At 36.4% G+C, this 20,567-nt stretch overlaps 1 protein-coding gene across 3 annotated transcripts in view; it reads left to right on the top strand.

Moving 5' to 3' along the window:
- The window catches only part of LOC122992567 (secretin receptor), a 39,487-nt gene that overhangs the window by 17,490 nt on the left and 1,430 nt on the right, over positions 1-20,567 (top strand). For all 3 annotated transcript variants that reach the window (XM_044366410.1, XM_044366409.1, XM_044366408.1), the window contains exons 3-11: positions 3,200-3,295; positions 5,364-5,464; positions 11,637-11,746; positions 13,742-13,874; positions 14,804-14,957; positions 16,857-16,917; positions 17,615-17,684; positions 17,776-17,867; positions 20,419-20,557. In XM_044366410.1, coding sequence (XP_044222345.1) covers positions 3,200-3,295; positions 5,364-5,464; positions 11,637-11,746; positions 13,742-13,874; positions 14,804-14,957; positions 16,857-16,917; positions 17,615-17,684; positions 17,776-17,867; positions 20,419-20,557 — 956 coding nt within the window. The remainder of the gene's footprint in view (positions 1-3,199; positions 3,296-5,363; positions 5,465-11,636; positions 11,747-13,741; positions 13,875-14,803; positions 14,958-16,856; positions 16,918-17,614; positions 17,685-17,775; positions 17,868-20,418; positions 20,558-20,567) is intronic.

Below are 20,567 nucleotides of genomic sequence, written 5' to 3'. Positions count from 1 at the left end.
ATTAGTTTTCTGGTTTCCCTGTGTTCATGTAGTCTTCCTCTCACCTTCATTAGCCCTGCCTTACTCCCAGTGTCTTTCCCAGCCAATCACTCCCAGCCTGCCCTTGTGTCTAGTCACCTGTTCCCCATTCCCTTATTAGTTCAGTCAATATTGAAGTCTTGGTTTGGGAAGCAGTCTTGGTTGGATCATTGTTCTGTTCTGTCCTGACCATCTCAAGAATAAAGAAGGTTTTCGTCAACCCTGCATGTTGGGTCTATTCCTGCTGCTCCACTTGACATTATATCCATAGTCTTCTAACCTTTTATCAAAGAACCAGATATTTTCTAACACAGTTGTTCATCTTTTGAACAGATGATTCAACCAGGAGCGTTTCATGTCGATCCGAGCGGTAGAAGAGAGAGAACAGTGAGTCACTACTTCAGGAACCAGGGAATAGTGAGTGGAAGTAAAGCCATTTCTGCTTCATTATCCTTCCAAAATCTTAAGTGGTAGCCTATATAAAGGTGATAAATGAAACAATTGATCAGGTTACACCTCGTCCACACCATCACATTTAATAACTTCCAACCTAAACGTCAATCTGAACAGAACTGTGGATTCTGTTTTACAATAACTTGACACAGGGAGGAAACTGAGTCAGTATTTCACTAGTTTTAGTGAAGTTTTAGTTTTACTTTTCCTAAATTAAACCCACAGCAAGTCTCTGCCTTGCCAGTCTCATTGGCAGAATTAACAACTGGGCAAAGTGGACTACCCAGGGACCCCAAAAGCCCAGCTTTACTCCACATCATTTGGATCTACTCAGTTTGGTTAAACACAAATGAGTTATAAATTGCAGCACTGAATTCCAATATGAACTCTGACAGATCCTCCATCTTATGGTTCTGGTCTTGAAGAGAAACTCTGTCAAAATCTAGTTTGAAGTCTGAAATATTTTTGGTTTATATTGAGCTCATCTGTTGTAAAGTTGTGTTTTATCCAACCGCACACATAAACACATAAACAGAAACATCAGAGGAGTACTGTAACAATGCAACCAACTATTATTTTCCTTAATAATCCATTGGTTGTTCGGTGTATAAAATGTCAGAAAATAGTGAAAAATGCTGATCATTATTCATTGAAACCCAAGTGAACATATTCAGATGTTTTGTCTGAGCAATAGTCCAAAACACAAAGATGTTGAGTTTACTATCATGGAAAACTGGAAAACTAGCAAATATTCACATTTGTCAAGTCAATAAATTATCTAATGATTTCAGCTCTTGAATAACGGAGAGTCTGAAGAATTATCAATGTCTTTCTGTCAGGTTTGAAAACGTTGAGGCCCAAACTTTGCGCCACTAAGCTGACGTCAGAAACATTCGGCTGAATAGCAGCTCTGATTTTCATATGGTATGATTTGGATAAAAGTGTGGGAAAAGTACTTTATTGGACATCACCCAACATGAGATAAATGAGTCAACAGATAATGTAAACAGGACACACAGTAGTGATTTCTGTGCCATTCTGCGCTGACATTTTCTGGTCTCCGCTTGTTTTTTCATCAGTCTATTTTTCACTGTGACTGAGTTTCAAGCCAAAGTAATTTGGCAAGAAGTAAGATGAAGTCTTTGGAGAGACACGTAGTGGCTCAGCGGCCAGACACTTCAGCATGTGATATACTGCTGAGGAGTTATTCTGCCATAAATGGACACATCGGTGCATCATTTCTAAAAACATTTGAAGGTGATGGAGGGAAGCAGCAAACACAGCGATCATACTTTTGTCTTTTATTTTGGTTAAAGTTGTATTTAAGGACAACTGGAATAAACTCATTCAAACAGCATATTATTTATGTAAGATACTGTCCTTACTCACCAGAACTGGTAGTGAGCTTATCATCAGAGCTCAATCAGACCCTGCTGCTGACAGTGTTGGAAAGTAACTAAGTGCATGTACTTTACTTGAGTATTTCCATGTGATGCTACTTTCTACATTTCAGAGGGAAATATTGTACTTTCTACTCCACTACATTTATTTGACAGCTTTAGTTACTTTTCAGATGAAGATTTGACACAATGGATAATATAACAAGCTTTTAAAATACAACACATTGTTAAAGACGAAACCAGTGGTTTCCAACCTTTTTGGCTTTTGACGTCTTACAAAAAGCAGTGTGTAGTCGGGGTCACATTTCACATGTCTATGAGTTGTTAACAGCTCCACCAAATAGTGATTTTTCCCTCTAAACTTCTCACATGCTTTCATTTCAATAAATGTTCAAATGATCCAATATTTCAGCAAAAATCAAAGATTAGAGAAAAAGTCCAAAAACTGAAAACAGATTTGTGTATCAGAACTTTGTTTTTTCTTCTTTCCTCTCCCATTAATCATCTCACCACCCCTCAGATTTATCTGCTGGCCCTTTGGAGGGGCCCGACCCCTAGGTTGGGAACCACTGGACTAAACTAGCTAACTGTATATAAAGTAGTGTAAACTAGCTCCACCTCCAGCAGCTACAACAGTAACATGCTGCTCTAACACTGATGCTTCACTATTAATAATCTAATGATGTCATATATAATAATATATCAGTCAGAGGGACCAAACCACTACTTTTACTGCAATACTTTAACTACATCAAGCTCATAATACTTATGTACTTTTACTGCAATACTTTAACTACATCAAGCTCATAATACTTATGTACTTTTACTGCAATACTTTAACTACATCAAGCTCATAATACTTATGTACTTTTACTGCAATACTTTAACTACATCAAGCTCATAATACTTATGTACTTTTACTGCAATACTTTAACTACATCAAGCTCATAATACTTATGTACTTTTACTGCAATACTTTAACTACATCAAGCTCATAATACTTATGTACCTTTACTGCAATACTTTAACTACATCAAGCTCATAATACTTATGTACTTTTACTGCAATACTTTAACTACATCAAGCTCATAATACTTATGTACTTTTACTGTAGGAGGATTTTTCATGCAGGACTTTTACTTGTAATGGAGTATTTTTATATTGTTGTATTGGTACTTTTACTTAAGTAAAGTATCTGAGTATTTCCTCTACCACTGGCTTCTGGTATTACGCAAATAAACGTGTCAAAAGATCCTAAATAGCACCAAGAATAATTAGCTTGACAGGTTGTTTTCTCTTGTTGTGACAGTTAATGTTTTTTCCGCCAGAGTGCAGCGGCTGGTGGGATCATCCGAACTGTTGGCCCCATGCTGAGGTTGGGGAAGTCGTATCTCAGCCCTGTCCCAGATTCCTACACGCTACAGGTTGGTGGGAGGGCTAGCAGATGTTAAAAACATGTGGGTAGCATTACAGTATATGGTATAGGTACAGGAATTATTATGACTTCATGCATGAAAAAGCATGACTTAAAGGATAAGGCTTTTCTGTATTTTTCTTCTTGCCAACAAATCTCATGTTTGGATCCAAACCAATAATGAACTGATCTACTAACAAGTATTGTGTGTGTATCAAAGCCTGATATATCTTATTCCACTGTTGTTGTCCAGAAACTATTAAAACACGTCAGTGAGTCTCACCGCTGCACCGGGTGACATGTTCCTTCATCATGAAGAGTTTGGTCATGTTTGTCTGTTTAGAAACTGTGTACGACAGACGCTACTGAGCATGTGCGGGAACGCAGTTCTGTTTACAGCTTCACTAGCTTGTTGTGCTACATGTGCTCTGGATACACACACGATAGTTGTTAGTAGATCAGTTCAGTGTTGGTTTGGATCCAAACAAGAAGAAGAAAAATATAGAAAATCGTCAGCCTTTAATTCATTTAATATCTCTTAAACTATCAGGAATGTAGAAGAATTAACAGTATATCATTCATGCTTTGATGCAAGAATAATGCGGTAATTAATGAAGCAAGTTAGGTATTTCAATCATCATCATTTGAGTTATTAATGATGTTCACGTCTTCTTCATAGTTTAGTCAGCAATAAAAGGGACGGGCTAAAAAATACTTTTCATGGTAAACATTATACCTACTAATGTTCAACATATTGTCATTGGGAGCACGGTAGCGTGTAGCTCAAAGCACTGATTTGTAGCCTCACAGAGCTGCTAGCATGGCTGCAGACCCTCAGTGTTGTTAAATGAAGTATCAAGGCTGTGGTGGAATTGTTGCAATAAGCAGAAAGACACAGTGAGATTCATCCACCAGTCAAAAGCCTGTTGCATAATCCACTGAAAGCACCCCCATGCTAACACAATGCTTACATAACAAACATGTGTGATTTGGTTTTATTCTGTCATTAAACAGCCTACACATAACACTTTTCTTCTACATATTCACCAGGAAAATGAACAAATCATAGACCATGAACATAAAGCGTGACACGCAGAAACACAAAACAAACAAAATAAAACAAACTGTAAACAACATACAACAGAAACAAAGTGTTATGCATATAACTGAAGCATGACAACGGGTCTTAGTCGCTGTAACAATCCCTCCTCTCCTAATGAACCCTGAAGATGTTCTCTGTGAACCAGACAACGCTGTAAGAGATGACGGACAAAATCCACTTGTTCCAAAGTTCAGTTGAAGTTAAAGTGAGGCTTCAGCAGTCTCAGACGATATTTACTAAATGTGCAGTTTGTCCAGAACAAAATTTACTTCTTGTTTCTGCAGAATGGGCTCCTTTATAGTAGTCACGTGTAGATTTATTGCAAACAGAGTGAAGGAACGTATTATGTATTTATTTACACAGACCTCCTCGTCAGCTGTTGTCAGCTCAGCCACTGATGTAAACGCTGTATCAATGCTCATTTTGACAGCTATTAGCCACAACTTGCTTCTTTCAGGGTCTCTCAAAGGAAAATCTCTGGAACACATTTTGCTCACTTGTTTGTTTCAGAAGACAGCAGATAAACACAGACGTGAACCATATTCATGTCCTACGTCTAAAAACACACACTGCAACTTTCTTCTCAAGACGTCTTAAGTAGTGACAGCTGGTCAACGTCAACCAACTTACACCCGACTGTATCCCTCCGCCACAGATCAACGAGGAACTTCATTCATGCAGGAAAAAAAATAGTGAATTTGGTGCTAAACAGGCCGTAACGTCTGAAAATACAGCTGGATTTATCTAACTGAGACTAAGATCTGAACTTTGGGACGAGGGCTGTGGGTTTTGTCCGTCATCTCTGACAGTGTCGTCTTGTTCACTGAGCTTCAGGGTCAGTGTGGAGAAGAGGAACTGTAACAGCGACCAAGACACGTTTCCACCTACATATGAGCATGTCAGTCTTGTATTAAGACAAACTCGGACAGGAGACATATTGTGGCCAGTGAGAATTATGTTTCATTTCTCTCTGTAGGACGAGTGTTCAGGAACTGTACAGAGCAGGGTTGGACAGAGCTTTACCCTCCACATGAGATAGCATGCGAGTATGGATTAAACGGAAGCCTCCCTCTAGAGGTAAGCCTCTCCCTTCTGTCCTCTTACTTCAACTGGCGGTACTGGTTACTACGTCACACCAGAAAGTCAAATTAAGTAAGCAGGAAGCTTCATCATGAGCCCGTCGTGTGTTTACGTAACTTCTGTAGTCACAGTTTGCATCACTAAAAAGTCTTTACAGCCTCCCAGAGGATGGAAATTTATATCAGTAATGGCTGAAATTCATTTTTGGAGACAATCTTCCCTCCGTTATCAGCCAGTGGTTTTACAGCCGACTGTCTGCTGAACGAGACGCTGCAGGATTTTAAACTTATTGGATGAAGTTTTAAAACATGGTTTCTTTCTGTTACTGAACTAAAGGAATATAATATATCTGTGCTAAAGCTAAGCTAACAACCTCCGCTTCGCTGTCTCGCTGTTCAGAAACTTCCTGTTGAGTCTCAGCTGAGCAGCAGAAGAATCAGACTCTGCTTCATAGATGCTTTATACTGTCTAACATCTCTAGCTGCAGACATTACTGCAGGTAAACATGCTGCTGCTTTCATTAGAGCCTATTCTGATTGGCTGAGGGGGGGAAAGGTGGGGGACACACCTCCAGCCAATCAGAGCAGGGACTCATTAGTAATGCAGATTTTATGTAAATAGCTTCAGAAACAGTCTGCTGGAGGACAGAGAGCAGTCTGGGCTGTAAGGAAAGATGGAGTCAAAGATGGACATAATACCAGATCTTTAAGCTTATCATTGTTAAAAGTTATGAACCAGGACCTGAAGGATTCAGGGCAGTGAAGCAGCTCACCCTGTCAGTCTGTCAATCTTCTTCTTCTTCTTCTACCAGGCGGAGCATCGTCTCCACCAACTGTCCTTATATTCCTGTTAGCAGTGTTGTGGAAATTTTCTCTCGAGAAAGAAGGCACATGGAGACATAAAGAAAGCATTAAACATTGTTACTTGTTGACGCAGTTGTAAACACTGTACAATCCATCACATCATCAGTAACAATTATACAAATGTCCAAACACAAACAAAAATACAATCATCTTGTATTTTTGGAGAGAAAGCTTGTTGTTCAGCTGGCCCTTTCCCTAAAGATTGTGAACTCAAACTAGACAGATTTATACCTCTTCAGAAGCAAAGCTAAAAACAGTCTGGTCCCTAAATGGACACTTCCACAAACCGTTACACCTTCTTACAAACAAGTATGGTCTCTAAAACAGCAGGCTTAAGACAAAGATATCTCTAGCTAACCCCAGAGGTCAGCAAGCAACCCTCAGATAGAAACAGGTTCAAGAGTTCAACTAGACTAGGAGCAGGATTTCTTCACCAACATGTGTCCCCAAAATGACGATGACATTACATCACATTCAGTTGATAACAAACATTGACTCCTTAGTTTGAAAACATTTGTAACATATATACAAAAGATTTATAAAATGATAACCTACTATTCAATTTTCTTTCACAGCAGTCCTGTATATTGAGGATTGGTGAATATATGTTTCAAAACAGAATTTCCAGAATTGTTTAAAAAGATTGTTGTAAGATCCCCTTTTTGTTCCAGCTCATTCCTTAATAACTGTCTTTCTACAAAAACAACATGATCCACAGTCTCTGTTTGACACCTCGGTTTAGTCTGTGAAGCTAATGTTAGCTCAAGCAGCTAAAGTGCACAGCTGTTAGTATCAGATTATTATGACACCTGACTAACAAGCAGTTAATTTATTACCATCAATGATCTATCAGTAAATATAACACCACCACATGTAATATCTTAATAAACGGGAGCTAAACGGTTCAATATGCTGCTTTCATTTTGACGTGTGTTGACATAATAAAAACGAATGATGGCTGATTCCTGGTATTGTTCATGTTGACTCTCTGTCACACTGTCGGGGCTTTTAGTGGGACACACAACCATTTGTCTTTAAAGTTTTGTGAATATCTAATTTATTTAACCCTCACATGCTTTTCCATTTTTACATTTGAGTGGAGTAATAACACCCTCATTACTTTTCTCAAAGAGACACAGAATAGTCAAAAAAATTAAAATATTTCACAACTTCTTTATTTATTTATTTTTTTTTGCAGCTGATCATTTTGACCTTTTATTCAAAAATTATTCAGTAACATTCAGTGAAATCATGAAGGCTGTTATATTCACATAGGACCATAATAATATAGTGTGATTGTAAATGTTTTGTCTCCATAACAAACCTAAAGAATACACCTTCTCTCTGCAAGCGTCATTAAGGATTAATCACCCACTAATCAATGACTGATGAGGTATTTATGAATGAAAAATAGATTTATGGTTCAGAAGTTTGGTTTACAGACTAATTCTGAGGAGATACTGTGAAATATATTATAAACAGTATATATTGTGTAGACTCTTCATGCTGTCCTGTAGTTAAATTTATAGAAAATAATTAAATTAATTGTCATTGCATCGACTTCATTTTTAAGAAATACAATAAAGGTTTTGCCTTTAATGTGTACACAGAGGCGTTTTAGGATAGTTGAAAACACAACACAGCTCACGTGTTAAAGATGGATTCAGTGAGTTATTATTTAGTTTAGACATCCTGAGATCAGTGGAAATAAATGAGCTTTATTGAGACAATTATTGAGATTAATTGATTAGATGAGAACTCCAGCAACACTTGTAGTATGAGGAACAACTTTAATAGTTGACCGATGTGTTTCGGCTCGTAGCCTTCATCAGCGTCATCATAAAACACATTACAAACAACATTTAAATAAAGGAAGTTGGGTATGAAAAAAAATAAAAAAATACATAAAAGACAACCAATCATATACATCCAGACACATATCAGCCAATGGGGTGTCTACAAAGACGGGTTGGATATATGGTCATGTGACTTCAGGCCAATCGTTGTCCAAGAAGGGACATGGCCGACGCCATATTTGGTCCATTAACTAGAAAGGTGCAACTGGGGGGGGGGTACTTGGGTTTTTGTTAATCCAAAAATGTGCCTATTAGATATGACATACAGGCTTTATGAAGTGCTGTGTAGAGGGAGCAGAAAGATGCATAATAAAAAAAAAATTAAAAAGTGATAAAAAAATACACATACATCATGATACATCGTTAAAAAATCCATCATAAAAAACACTACAAATCCACCTGAATGAGAGGTGTTAAAAAACCAACTACAGAAACTCGTTAATGGTGAAATCTTCATTCATGCCGCCCCGGAGATATAAAGAAGAAAATCCAAAATGCTTCTCTCTCTTTTTCCTAAGAAAACTAACATGAGCACCTCTTTGGGCCGAGCTTAATCGCTTCTACGTCTGTGAGAAATAAAGATGAGATGTGATGTTGCTTTTCATTGAGACAGAGAACTAAAGAAACCAGAAAATATTCACATTTGAGAAGCTGGAATCAGAGAATTAAGACTTTCTTCCTCCAAGAAACTGACTCAAAACAATCAATCAACTATCAAAATTAACTGATAAATGGTTGTGGCACTATATATATATATATTTTTGTCACAATATTTGAGCATCATCCATCTAGAATTAAACAAAAAAGTTTGAACTATAATTTGAAATCATACAATAAAACTATACAGGAGAGCTACATTTGATGACCTGTCCCTTTAAAAGTAACTGACCAATCAGGACGCAGCTCTGTAACACCTGCTCACGCATCTTGTATAGTTTTATTCAAAGTTTTGCCTTTTTTTTGGTTTCAAACTATTTTTAATCACATTCTATTTACAGTTGTTTTGTTTGATTCTTTCTTTCTTTTGTTGAATTATTCTGAAACAAATTTAATCCCATAATATTGTGATTATATTTTACTCTGAGCAGGAAATGTGCGACTCCTCACTCGCTGTGCTGTTTCTCATTATCACTCTTCCTTCTATTTTTACAACTGGCACTTTATCTCTGTTTATGTTCAGTGTTTTATTTCAGATGAGTGTTTAGCAGATTCCAGCCATTAGAAGTTTATTTGAACTGTTTGGAGCAGCAGATGGGGGGAAATGAATCACTTCAGGACAATAGATATTTAAAAATGTATAAATACAAAAGCCACTTATTCAAACAGTTGTTTGGGCGATTGTCTAAACTTTCTGAGAGCCTCCAATTCTCAGTCTAACACACACACACATACACACACACACTATATGCTCTTCTACTCATGTTGAAGAAAAGCAAAACAAAATTTGAAGTGGAGAAATTCACATGACTGACTTCAGTTTACAACCCTGCAAGATGGTGTAATTTTATGTTTCTTACTGTCAACAAATCGCATGAAAAGACCAAAACCGACGATGTGTGAGCTCGTTTTCTACTGAAGCTGAATGAATCAATATTTTTACATAAACATTGGCTGAAATGTGACTATTTGTGATGTGAAAGGACCCACAGCTCAGAGGAACTACATGTCTTACTTGATGTCAGCTCATTGTTTTGGTTTTTACAACCCGCAACTTTACTGTTTTGGTTCAGTCTGAGCGCTCTCATCCATCTCGTCTCCAGCAGCAGCAGCAGCAGCAGGCGGCTGTTTTCAGCAAACAAGCTCCGATGAACCTGCTGCAACGTGTCTGCTGGATGTTTATGCTCACACATATTAGCCATTTCAACTTTTTTAAGGCGACATGCTCTCTTTAGTTCTCTTTAAAAATATGTTTTATTTGTTTTTTTCTAGATATAAATGGAAAATTAGCAACATATGACAGCATTCATATCAAAACTGCACATAGCACCATAACAAAAACAAGCTTTCACACTGGTGTAGCATTAGTCAGTTATGATGTATATAAAATTAGAGATGAAACAATTAGATCCAATCTGCAACTATGTTGTTAGACAATTAATCATCAAAGTCATTTTTATGGTGTTTAATTAGTCTCAAAACCTGTGCACATAAAAACCAGGAGCGTGCACGTGATACGAGCGCACAGAACAGTATCCTTGAGTGGAAAAAACATCCTCGCAGGAGTGTCGAGCGGTTACGAGCGCGTAGGGAAGGTGAAGTTCATACGACCACATCTGTACATGTGGAGCAGAAACGCTCCCTCCAGAGGATGGTTTCTGCTAATTAAAAAACCATATATTTACAAAAGCTGCTGTCAAACACAAATAAAACTCACTAATCTTCTCAGACGGAGTATGTTTGGGCTGCAGAGCATGAATCAGACAAATCAATCCTAATAAAACTTCTGATATCTTATGAACAATGAAAACAATCCTCAGCTGTAGTCACAAAGAGAATTATGATGTTACCACTGAGTGAACGGCTCCTGATGAACTGATATAATTTATGGATATTTCATATTATATTCAGTGTATAACAATAACAATACAGAACAATTAATAACTGGGCAATGAACCCAAATACTGAGCTCAATACCAGCAGGAAGTTTGTGTAAAACTAACGGTCTGAATGAATTTTGACTAATTTCACTTATATTTTATTCACTTGGACCAGTTTTTCCTTTAATTTGTCACCTGTCTGTATAAATACATAAGACCATCGTGACCCCAAGAACTCACACAATACTTTAGTAGATCAGTTCATGGGATTTCTTGACAATAAAAAAACTATGAATCATCAGTTATGGTTAAACTGAGAAGGCTTTAGCAGCTAATACTACTGTTCAGTTTACACCCCCACTACAGTATTATCTTCCAATAAACAGTGGAGCTCAGTGGACTGCTGCAGTTAAGCATCATCTCAGACAATCTGATTTCCTTTCTGTCATGTTTGGACTGGAGAGAAGTGGAATAAAAGTGTAAATCATTACGAGGAGCTGGTCTGGTTTTCGTCTGGCGCGCAGTGTGTGTGTGTGTGTGTGTGTGTCGTCTTCCTGTTGGGAGGACAGGAAAGAGATTTTAAGAGAGATACAGTATCTACACAACCCCAGTCACACTCTAAATCTCTGTGTTTCTCACCAAAGGTTACAGAGCAGGTGATGTAACACACACTCATGCTGCCAGAAAATTCACACACACACACACACACACACACATATATAAACTTATGCAGAAATCTTTATTTGCAAAGCTAATGCTAACTAATTGTAGCCCCTTGTATGCCTGGTTGAATCCTCTTTATTTCACTTTTTCTTACATAATGATAAGAATACATGCAAGACACACACACACACACACACACACATATATATATTTGTAACTTTGCTACCATGTGTGTTTATGCCTTCCTCAGGTGTTCAGGTCCCAGAGTTACTTCCTGTATGTGAGGATCATGTACTCTGTGGGCTACGCCGTGTCTCTCGCCTCCCTCAGCCTGGCTGTTTCCATCCTCTGTCTCTTCAGGTCAGTGATGTTTGTGAGTGCTCGGTGAGTTTTCTGTACTCTACTCTTTTACAGATTGTTTGTCAGAATATGTTCCACAAATAAAATGCAATGAGTTACACTGAGGCAGCTTTTTGCAGCTACGCATCAAAGATCTGGAACAAACTCCCACCACATATTAGACAAACATCCTCTGTTTGATATTTACAAGACGCAGCTCAAAACTTATTTTTATGGTCTTATGCTTTTAATTAACTCAACCTTTTATTTGCCTTTTTACTGTTATCAGCTTATTTACTTCCTGTTTTATCTTTCTTATCTCATGATTTTACCTTTTTATCACTGTAGGTTTTTTATTGTTTTTTTCCTTTCTTTTAATATTTTTAAATATCAAATTTTTGTTATTTGTTTATGTTATGAAAAGTGCTATATAAATAAAGTTTATTATTATTATTATTATTATTATTATTATTATTGTTATTGTTATTATTAGTAGTAGTAGTATCATTATTATTATTATTATTATTATTATTGTTATTGTTATTGTTATTGTTATTGTTATTATTATTATTATTATTAGTAGTAGTAGTAGTAGTAGTAGTATCATTATTATTATTATTATTATTATTATTATTATTATTGTTATTGTTATTGTTATTATTAGTAGTAGTAGTAGTAGTAGTAGTATCATTATCATTATTATTATTATTATTATTATTATTGTTATTGTTATTGTTATTGTTATTGTTATTATTATTATTATTATTAGTAGTAGTAGTAGTAGTAGTAGTAGTAGTAGTATCATTATTATTATTATTATTATTATTATTATTATTATTATTATTATTATTATTGTTATTGTTATTGTTATTATTATTATTATTATTATTAGTAGTAGTAGTAGTAGTAGTAGTAGTAGTAGTATCATTATCATTATTATTATTATTATTATTATTATTATTGTTATTGTTATTGTTATTGTTATTATTATTATTATTATTATTATTAGTAGTAGTAGTAGTAGTAGTAGTAGTATCATTATTATTATTATTATTATTATTATTATTATTATTGTTATTGTTATTGTTATTATTAGTAGTAGTAGTAGTAGTAGTAGTAGTATCATTATTATTATTATTATTATTATTATTATTGTTATTGTTATTATTATTAGTAGTAGTAGTAGTAGTATCATTATCATTATTATTATTATTATTATTATTGTTATTAATAATAATAATAATAATAATAATAATAATAATAATAATAATAATAATAATAATAATATTCCAGGAACCAACTAAGACCAAATAATTGCAGTCACCACAAACTTTATTTGAATAGTGATTTATTGTGTTTAAATTAGTTTTGACCACTAGGGGGCAGAAAGTTACCAAAACAAACACAGTGCTGATCAACCATTAACTTCTCAAGTTGTTTTTTTTATTTTGAATTTTGTAAGGAAATACCATTTGATAACCAACTTCAAATGTCCGGTATGTATTTAAGAAAGGTCTATCAAAAGCATGATGTTAAAATGTGAAACTTTCAAAGTGGATATGTGTTTAGAAAATGAAACCACATCAGATATATGAAGGGTGAGGCCGGCCATATTCACTATTTCACACTGTTATTCCTCTGTGCTGTGACGTTAACGTCCAGTAACTATTAAAACACACCGATGAGTCACACCGCCTCACTGGATGACATGTTCCTTCATCACCATCAACACACACACACACTGTAGTTTATTTTGACTCAATCCCACACACATACACACACCGTCCTGCTGCCAGAAATACACACTACAGCACCAAATGTGGATTCATCCGCCACTGAAAATAGACCCCAACAAATACACTATTTCCTCCTGTTCATTTAAACATTTAATCATAAAAACGACGCCTTTTTTAAAACATGAAACTGTATGTTTATTAAGGATTTCCATCTTCGTGTGATTGGATGAGTGCTTCAGACACACATTGTTGGTTTTCACTCTTATGTTCTCTCCACCAGGAGGCTTCACTGCACGCGCAACTTCATTCACATCCAGCTCTTCCTCTCCTTCATCCTCCGAGCAGCGTTCATCTTCATCAGAGACACGGTTCTGTTCTCGACTGACGACCGTTTTCACTGCGGCGTCTATCCGGTACTTTCATCCATCTTGTCTGTCTGTCCGAGCAACTTCCTCTTGTCCGTCGAGTAACCTCATGCTGACGAAATAAAAGAGAGCGTTGCAAAAACTTCTTATCTAAGCTCTTGTGGAGTTTTATGTAGGACAAGGTACCGACACAGCAATCACAGCTTCTCCTGTCCTCATGCTGGTAGAACAGATAAACTTTATTCTAATAAATAATATCTGCCTACACAGGCTGTGTAGTAGTTTGTGTAGACGTGTAGCCAGCCTTGAACGGAAATGTATTATTGTGCATTTTCTTCAGTTTTCCGTGTGTTGGCTTCTGAGCGCTGCCAAAAACATGAGTGACCAGCAGAACTGTGGCTTGAAGGTATCCTGCGTGGCACAGACAGAAGAGGGCTGAAGATACTGCTGACATGCTGTTTCCACTATGCAGCTCATGTAGACGCTGTGTCACTGTCTGACTGTTCACATGCAAAGCAACATAACGCCTCCTCTTCCTGAGATTACCCACCAGGGAACCAGATGCATAAATGATGTGTGTGACACAAAAAACCATACAAAACATTGAGAGTGTGTGTGTGTGTGTGCAGTGTGTGAATATGAAGACCTCTTCAGACCAGCGATGCACATTCTTCTGAAGTGATTTCTCTCATGTGCTCATGATTCTTTCATCGTGAAGACTAAAAGATGTGGTTGAAATGCTAGAAAAAAAAAAAAGCTAGTAATTTGTAACTCTATACTATTTCCATCAAATTAAGGAAAATTCCTCCACTTGAACAAAACCAGAGGGACATACTGGTTCCATGCTCAAGAAGAACTCTCTCTAAAACCATCACACACATAAAAAAAAGAAAGCTGCGGTGTGAATGTGTCATTGTGATGTACAGACAGCTGTGGGATACGTGCTCACCTCTTCTACCCTCTGCCGCTCCCTTTAGGTGAGTTGTAAACTTGCAACAGTGCTGTCTAACTACTGCATCATGGCCAACTACAGCTGGCTGCTGGCTGAAGGCCACTTCCTGTACAGCCTGGTCAGCGTCTCACTGTTCTCCCACACGAGACACTTGTGGTGGTACATCATCTTCGGCTGGGGTACGACTGTTGGACTAACTCCTCGTTTCACAGCTAATATCCTTAATTTGCTCCAAAATACCTCAAATAATTGTATTTCTGATCACTATGTCTGTTAGTGGATAGTAGTTAAAGCTTTATACCGACATTATCAGGCGTTTCTTTCTCACTAAAAGTCTATTTGAGTTCAGCCTCGTCACAGACAGCTTGGATCCTGTGTGAATATGATTCAAAAACATATTCAAGTAAGTTCTTGTTGAACCTTAATAATCAGATGTCCCTTGTTTAAAGCTATAATATGTAATTATTCCACATTAAAATGTCTAAAAACAACTAGACCTATGTTATATATGTTGTTGAGTTGTGTTCTTACATTATCCCAAATGTTTCCAACAATGTTCAAACCCAGAGAAATCTGTAATTTAATCAAAGTAATGGACCGTTTCATTTGGTCGCCTGTCGATGGCGTCATACCTCCTCTACCAAAGAGTAAACACGCACCAGATGCATACGGCGGCGCTGTGTTTGTCCGCTACAATGGCGTCTACCAAAGAGTAACTTACACACATACAAGATAATACATTGGCGTTGTGGTTGTTCCACACAAACTGTTATAAATGGACTTTTATTCAGTTTTAAGCCACATTTTCATGATAAATTTAGGTGGTTTTTAACTTTATCTTTTAGCCGGAAGAAGGATTTTAGTCATTGGACGTCTGGATCTTAAGTTATCAGAGAAATAAACTGGACAAACGTTAGCAGCAGCTCGGCTAACAGCCCCTCCAGGAAGTCCGGTGGTCACCAAACATCGTCGGAGAAACATTGATTTTTTAGGTGAAACAGTTTTATTCAGTGTTTTTACCTGTAATCTCCGGGTCTGTTTGTTCTGGAGAGGAGGAGACCTCTGCGGGTAAAAACATCCTGAATGATGAACACTGGAGTAATCCTATCCCGGTGAAGCTGTTTATTTAACGACGAAGACAACAACTCCCATGATCCCTTGCTACTTCACACCGTCATCACACTCCATCTTTTGTTATTGTTTTGATTGAGACGCTTAAATTACATATTGTGTGTTTAAAATCATTTATTCTAAGTAGAATTTTTATTTTAAAATATTTACCATTTGACTACCAAAGCAGGTTATGAGAACTTTAACATCGGCCGTCATATTTTATCAAAAATATGCATTAACATTAGAATTCAGTTAGATTTTTATATTGTTTTGGGTTTTTTTTTTTGATTATCCTGTAAATTGTACACACAGTTCAACAACCATTAACCTCATATTTCTTATCATCAATATATCATTAAAACGTATCAATTAACAAGGTTGAACTCAGCATGACAGTTAAAAATGATCAATATTTTAATAAGGTAATTTATTTACCTGTGAAATTAATGATATAACATGCAATAAAACAGGAAGTGAATTTTATTAAAGTTGGCCGGTGTGGTGTGATGGGGTTGAAAACAAACTGGGGGATGTGTATCAATATTTCAATTTCGTAAATAATTAATGTATTTTTCACAAAAAAACAAAATTTTTTAGTTACATATAAATACAAACATATAATTATATTAGCAGCAAAATTTTGGTATTAATTGCAATTTTTAGTTGTTTGATGTTCAGTGTCAATGTAATGGTCCACTACTTAGACAACGCATTTTTTAAAAACAATAATTTTAATTTGTTTTGCATTATAATGCAAAGACAACTGGTTCTATTAATCGATGGATTTAAAAGGTATTTAGTGGTTTCCTTCAATTGAAGTAAGTCTGGGGGATTTAAAGGTGCTCGACTCAGAGAATCACTGTTTTCTGTTTTATCCAAAGTACATTTTAGTCTGTAAAATTGTAGAAGTCGATGGTTTAACTGTCAAAAAAACAAACCATAGCTCAACTTTTCTTTACTTTCAGGCTCTCCAACGATTGTTATGATCGGCTGGAGTTTTGCCAGGTACCTCCATGAAGACGAAGGGTAGGATAAATATATATTCATCCATACAGCACATACACACTATATGGCTGAAAGTCTGCGGACGCCCCTTCATTCCAACATCCTTGTATAAATCCCTCTTTTCCCAAGAGTCAAAGGACTCCAAACAAACTGCTCATAATTAATCCTAAAACGATGTTTATTCTAATAGAGTAGTGTATGATACTGGTCTATGCCAGCAGGGGGAGGTCAGGAAGATATTGTTTCTGCATCTATAATTAACTCCACCTGTGTGTATTGATTGTGAAATTATCAGTACTCACACTGAAGAAGGGCGTCTTGCCTGAAATGTCTGTGTGGCAGTTAAAAAAAAAAGTCAATTTGGAGTGCTGTCCTAGTCTTTCTTTTTCATTATGAACTACTTTAAGGATCCAGCACCCAGTTTTCATGGTATTATCATGAGTTGAGTGTGTATCTTATCTTTTTTTTTTTTTAAATCCAGAGGTTCCATCTGTGTTTCTCTTTTGATATTACATACATTGATATTTTAGACAATAGTGTGCTTCAAACTCTTCTGGAAGGAAGAGTGGAAGCTGTCATAGCAGCACATCAATGAACATGGGTTTAGAATCGCTCGGTGTCCACATACTTTTGGCCATAGAGCATATTACTTGTGGGAATGTGCTGACCGGTATGCATATGTCTGGCTGACCTTGTGTTAAATCTCTGAACTCTGAAGCTGCTGGGAGACGAGCAGGAGCGAGTGGATCTGGTGGATCCTCAGACTTCCTGTCCTGCTCTTCATCACAGTCAGTACCTCTTAAACCTTAACCCTAACACATGATGATGTAATGCTGAGCGAGGTTTATGAAGCTGACTCTAACAGATGTGTTTTTTCAGGTGAACTTGTTATTCTTCCTGTGTATTATAAGAATATTGGTGGCCAAGCTGAGGACACAAGGCATGTCAGGCTGTGAGTTCAACCACTACAGGTCAGTAACACAAAATACATATATTTTATTTATATATATATATATATATATATATATATATATATATATATATATATATATATACACATCATATTGTGCTTGATCAGGCAATCATATTAAATTTTTCCTATCCGTCAGAGGCTGTACAGCTTACAAACGTTGATATAAAGCTTGTTCTCCTTTTCAACAAGCCCACGTTATGCTGATTATGTGCAGTTAGCGACTGAAGACATCTGGAGCGTGTTGCAGCCGCCACTCGTCAAGCTTAGTGTCATTATAATGTTATGATGTAAGTGTTGACTAAGTGCAGATTTACGCATTATTTAATTAAAAGCAGTTGCACCACACAAACTAGTTCTTAGGTAGAGATGAGTTGTTATTTAATATCCTACTAACTGCAGGTGGAACCAAATTCACTCAGTAGACGTTACTCTTCATTCGTGTTAAATTACTTGAAAAATGTAATAATGTACCCATTAAATATTACTCCTTTAAAGATTATTCACTTTACTAATTATTCATTGGTAAAAGTAATTCATTACATTCATTACATGACTTGACTTTCATTACTCAGCGCTTGAAAACCAAAGTAACTAAGTGCATTTACTCAAGTATTGTGTTTAAGTACAGTTTTGAGGTACTTGTACTTTACTTGAGTATTTCCATGTGATGCTACTTTCTACATCTCAGAGGGAAATATTGTACTTTCTACTCCACTACATTTATTTGACAGCTTTAGTTACTTTTCAGATGAAGATTTGACACAATGGATAATATAACAAGCTTTTAAAATACAACACATTGTTAAAGATGAAACCAGTGGTTTCCAACCTTTTTGTCTTTTGACGTCTTACAAAAAGCAGTGTGTAGTCGGGGTCACATTTCACATGTCTATGAGTTGTTAACAGCTCCACCAAATAGTGATTTTTCCCTCTAAACTTCTCACATGCTTTCATTTCAATAAATGTTCAAATGATCCAATATTTCAGCAAAAATCAAAGATTAGAGAAAAAGTCCAAACACTGAAAACAGATTTGTGTATCAGAACTTTGTTTTTTCTTCTTTCCTCTCCCATTAATCATCTCACCACCCCTCAGATTTATCTGCTGACCCTTTGGAGGGGCCCCACCCCTAGGTTGGGAACCACTGGACTAAACTAGCTAACTGTATATAAAGTAGTGTAAACTAGCTCCACCTCCAGCAGCTACAACAGTAACATGCTGCTCTAACACTGATGCTTCACTATTAATAATCTAATGATGTCATATATAATAATATATCAGTCAGAGGGACCAAACCACTACTTTTACTTACATTAACGATCTGTGTACGTCTTTCATCACTGTTGAAAACCTCCACAACCACAAGCTCCATCTTTCTGTGTTTAACAAGTATAGAAGAAGAAAAAGAGACATTGTGGTTTAACAAACAGCCACAGTGACTCCATAAAGTTCCCTCCTCTCAGTGAAGCTTCATTGTTCTCACAGCCTCCAACTCTGAACTAAACCAGCTGATTCCTGAATGTAGCCTCACCAGTGGCTAACATTAGCAATCCAGATAAAAAAGACACATGTAAATAAGACAAATCCCCATACCTCCAAATCTCACCAATATGTATCATGTGACGATGGGCAGTGATTGTCTCTGCCTCTGTTTTTGTTATTCTTGTTTGGTGCAGAACTATTCTGCAGAAAGAAATATTCAGAACAGGAATGAAGTGGAGACGGCAGGGTATAAGAAACCAAAAAATGAAGTAAAACACAGGTTAACTGGTTGTGTGGTTGTTGGTTATTACAAACTACTTTTAGTGCCCGCTCCCACAAGTATTGGACCAATCAAATTACAGTACAGACACTGAACCTGCCCAATGTAAGGGGCGCTGTTACTCCAGAAAATAAATAAAACTTAAAGTCTCTCACCACTCAAACATTTGTTCTTCTTGTCCTTTCAGTTGGATGTTTGTTCTTCTTCTCTGTGCAGAGTTTGTTTTCACATTCATCTGCTGAAAGTTTCTCTGAGCTCATTAAAATCTTATTTTAAGGGGCCTACGAGCAGGATTTGTGACATCACAACTAGTTTGGCGCCAATCCTGGTTCAATATTCAACTTTTTCAACAAGTGTGATGTGGAGTCTTGAAGCCTCCAGAGCACAAACACTGAGAATGAACTTAACAGTGAAGGAGGAGACTTTAGAAATCAACAATGTTTGCCATTTTTAAGGATTTTAATAAGATAATTGAACTTTTTTGTGGACAAAACCATATCAGACACAAATTATTAGTTAAAGCAGAGTATTTTATATACATCTGAAAACATGTCATGTCTTTGACCAAATAAGTACACAAGTCAAAGCAAACACTGAAGATTTATGTTGATTTCTTAGAAAAAAATGAATTTGTATTTCAGGCTTTAAAAGCAACTAATAGTGCTATTTCTCTACAAAGCCTCAAGTCAGATGAACTATTTAAACCAGTCGTGATGTTTCAGACAAAAACCTTTGATTTCTTTCTATTACTCAGATGCTGTTTTTTTTGTTTTTTTTTAAACAACAGGAAACTTGCCAAGTCATCATTTCTCCTGGTGTCACTCTTCGGCTTACACTACGTCCTCTTTGCTTTCCTTCCACACAAAGTCAACAACAAGACCTATGAAATCTGCAACTTTATTGAACTGGCTTTTGCCTCCACTCAGGTACAGTAAA

This window comes from Thunnus albacares, chromosome 11, assembly GCF_914725855.1.
Source record: "Thunnus albacares chromosome 11, fThuAlb1.1, whole genome shotgun sequence".
NCBI classification, from domain to species: Eukaryota; Metazoa; Chordata; class Actinopteri; order Scombriformes; family Scombridae; genus Thunnus; species Thunnus albacares.
This window is presented reverse-complemented; position numbering and strand designations above follow the sequence as displayed.